Genomic DNA, 1,396 nt, shown 5'->3' on the forward strand with positions numbered 1-1,396 from the left:
CTGCACTCCAGCCTGGGCGACAGAGCGAGACTCCGTCTCAAAAAAAAAAAAAAAAAAAATTCTATCTTTTAGAAACAAGAATTTGGGCTGCGCACAGTGGTTCATGCCTGTAATCCTAACACTTTGGGAGGCAGAGGTGGGAGGCTTACTTGAGGCTAGGAATTCAAGATCAACCTGGCCAACATAGCAAGACCCCATCTCTATTAAAAAAAAAAGGAAGCAAGACTTTGAGCTGTAAATCAGAATATAGACGAGTGAGAAGAGAACATTAACAAATGTATTACAAATCACAAGTAATTTAAATTAATAAATTACTGTATTAAATATAATGATCCACAAATTAGTGAACCAAATTTATAAACTGTATGAAAATAATTCCCAAAATTAATGAGCAATCATTATCAATCATAAGTTACATGCAATGAGAATGTTCATATAATAGAATCCACCATATATCTTTAAATTTCCAAAAGCATTCTTCTATGAAGAATATAATTATGAACATATATACAGTATATGAATACCATGTTTCTTCTCTAATAGTATTTTTTAAAACACATGCAATGCATTAAATGATGCCAAACTGAATATTTCAGCTTATATACCTGAAAATATACAAGGAAACAATCAAGTTTTCGTTTACTGGAACCTCTGTCAAAGTACTGGCCACATGTGTCCAGAATAGTGCATACGAGTCTAATTCTGAAAAGATGCTCAGGTGGGTCCAGGGAACTTGGAGAGCCATCAGGATTAACACCAAATGAGGTAAAAGAATACAGAGTTCTGAAAATAACAGCTGATTCCACCATTCGGTAATTGTAAAGTTCTCCTAAGAACTTGGCACTGCTGATACGCCTCTGATTAAATTTAGGTTGATTAACCTAAAAGGCAACAAAAACACAGATTTTCATTAAAGAGGAGTACTGTACATGAAAACAGGTTAAACTTGCCTCTGTAACTTGAAAATATCAATCACTGAAAGAACACTGAATAGGGAAATGACAGATCTTTCATAATAAAGTGGTCACTTCCAGGTGTCCTTTTCTCTCTCTAGGAAATGGCTATCTTTAAAGTGTTTTCACAAAAAGAACCTATTAGATATTAAATTTAGCTATCATTACATGAATTGTTTCTAAAACAGTAAAATGTAATTCTACCCTTAACCTATTTTCTCTGCGATCAGTGAATTAAGAAAACAATAAATCTGGGTTTTACAATAAAAGCAAAGTGTTAGGCAGGGCGCAGTAGCTCACACCTGTAATCCCAGCACTTTGGGAGGCTGACAGGCAATCACCTGAGGTCAGGAGTTCGAGACCAGCTTGGCCAACATGGCAAAACCCCGTCTCTACTAAAAATACAAAAAAATTAGCTAGGCGTGGTGGCGAGTGCCTGTAGT

General features: G+C 35.6%; 1 protein-coding gene across 1 annotated transcript in view; it reads right to left on the minus strand.

Annotated features, from left to right (window-relative positions):
* UPF2 (UPF2 regulator of nonsense transcripts homolog (yeast)) overlaps nucleotides 1–1,396 on the minus strand; it is a 141,209-nt gene that overhangs the window by 33,727 nt on the left and 106,086 nt on the right. Inside the window, exon 14 of the mRNA XM_011934286.1 lies at nucleotides 606–881. Coding sequence (XP_011789676.1) covers nucleotides 606–881 — 276 coding nt within the window. The remainder of the gene's footprint in view (nucleotides 1–605; nucleotides 882–1,396) is intronic.

The sequence above is a fragment of the Colobus angolensis genome, unplaced genomic scaffold, assembly GCF_000951035.1.
Source record: "Colobus angolensis palliatus isolate OR3802 unplaced genomic scaffold, Cang.pa_1.0 Scaffold133, whole genome shotgun sequence".
NCBI lineage: Eukaryota > Metazoa > Chordata > Mammalia > Primates > Cercopithecidae > Colobus > Colobus angolensis.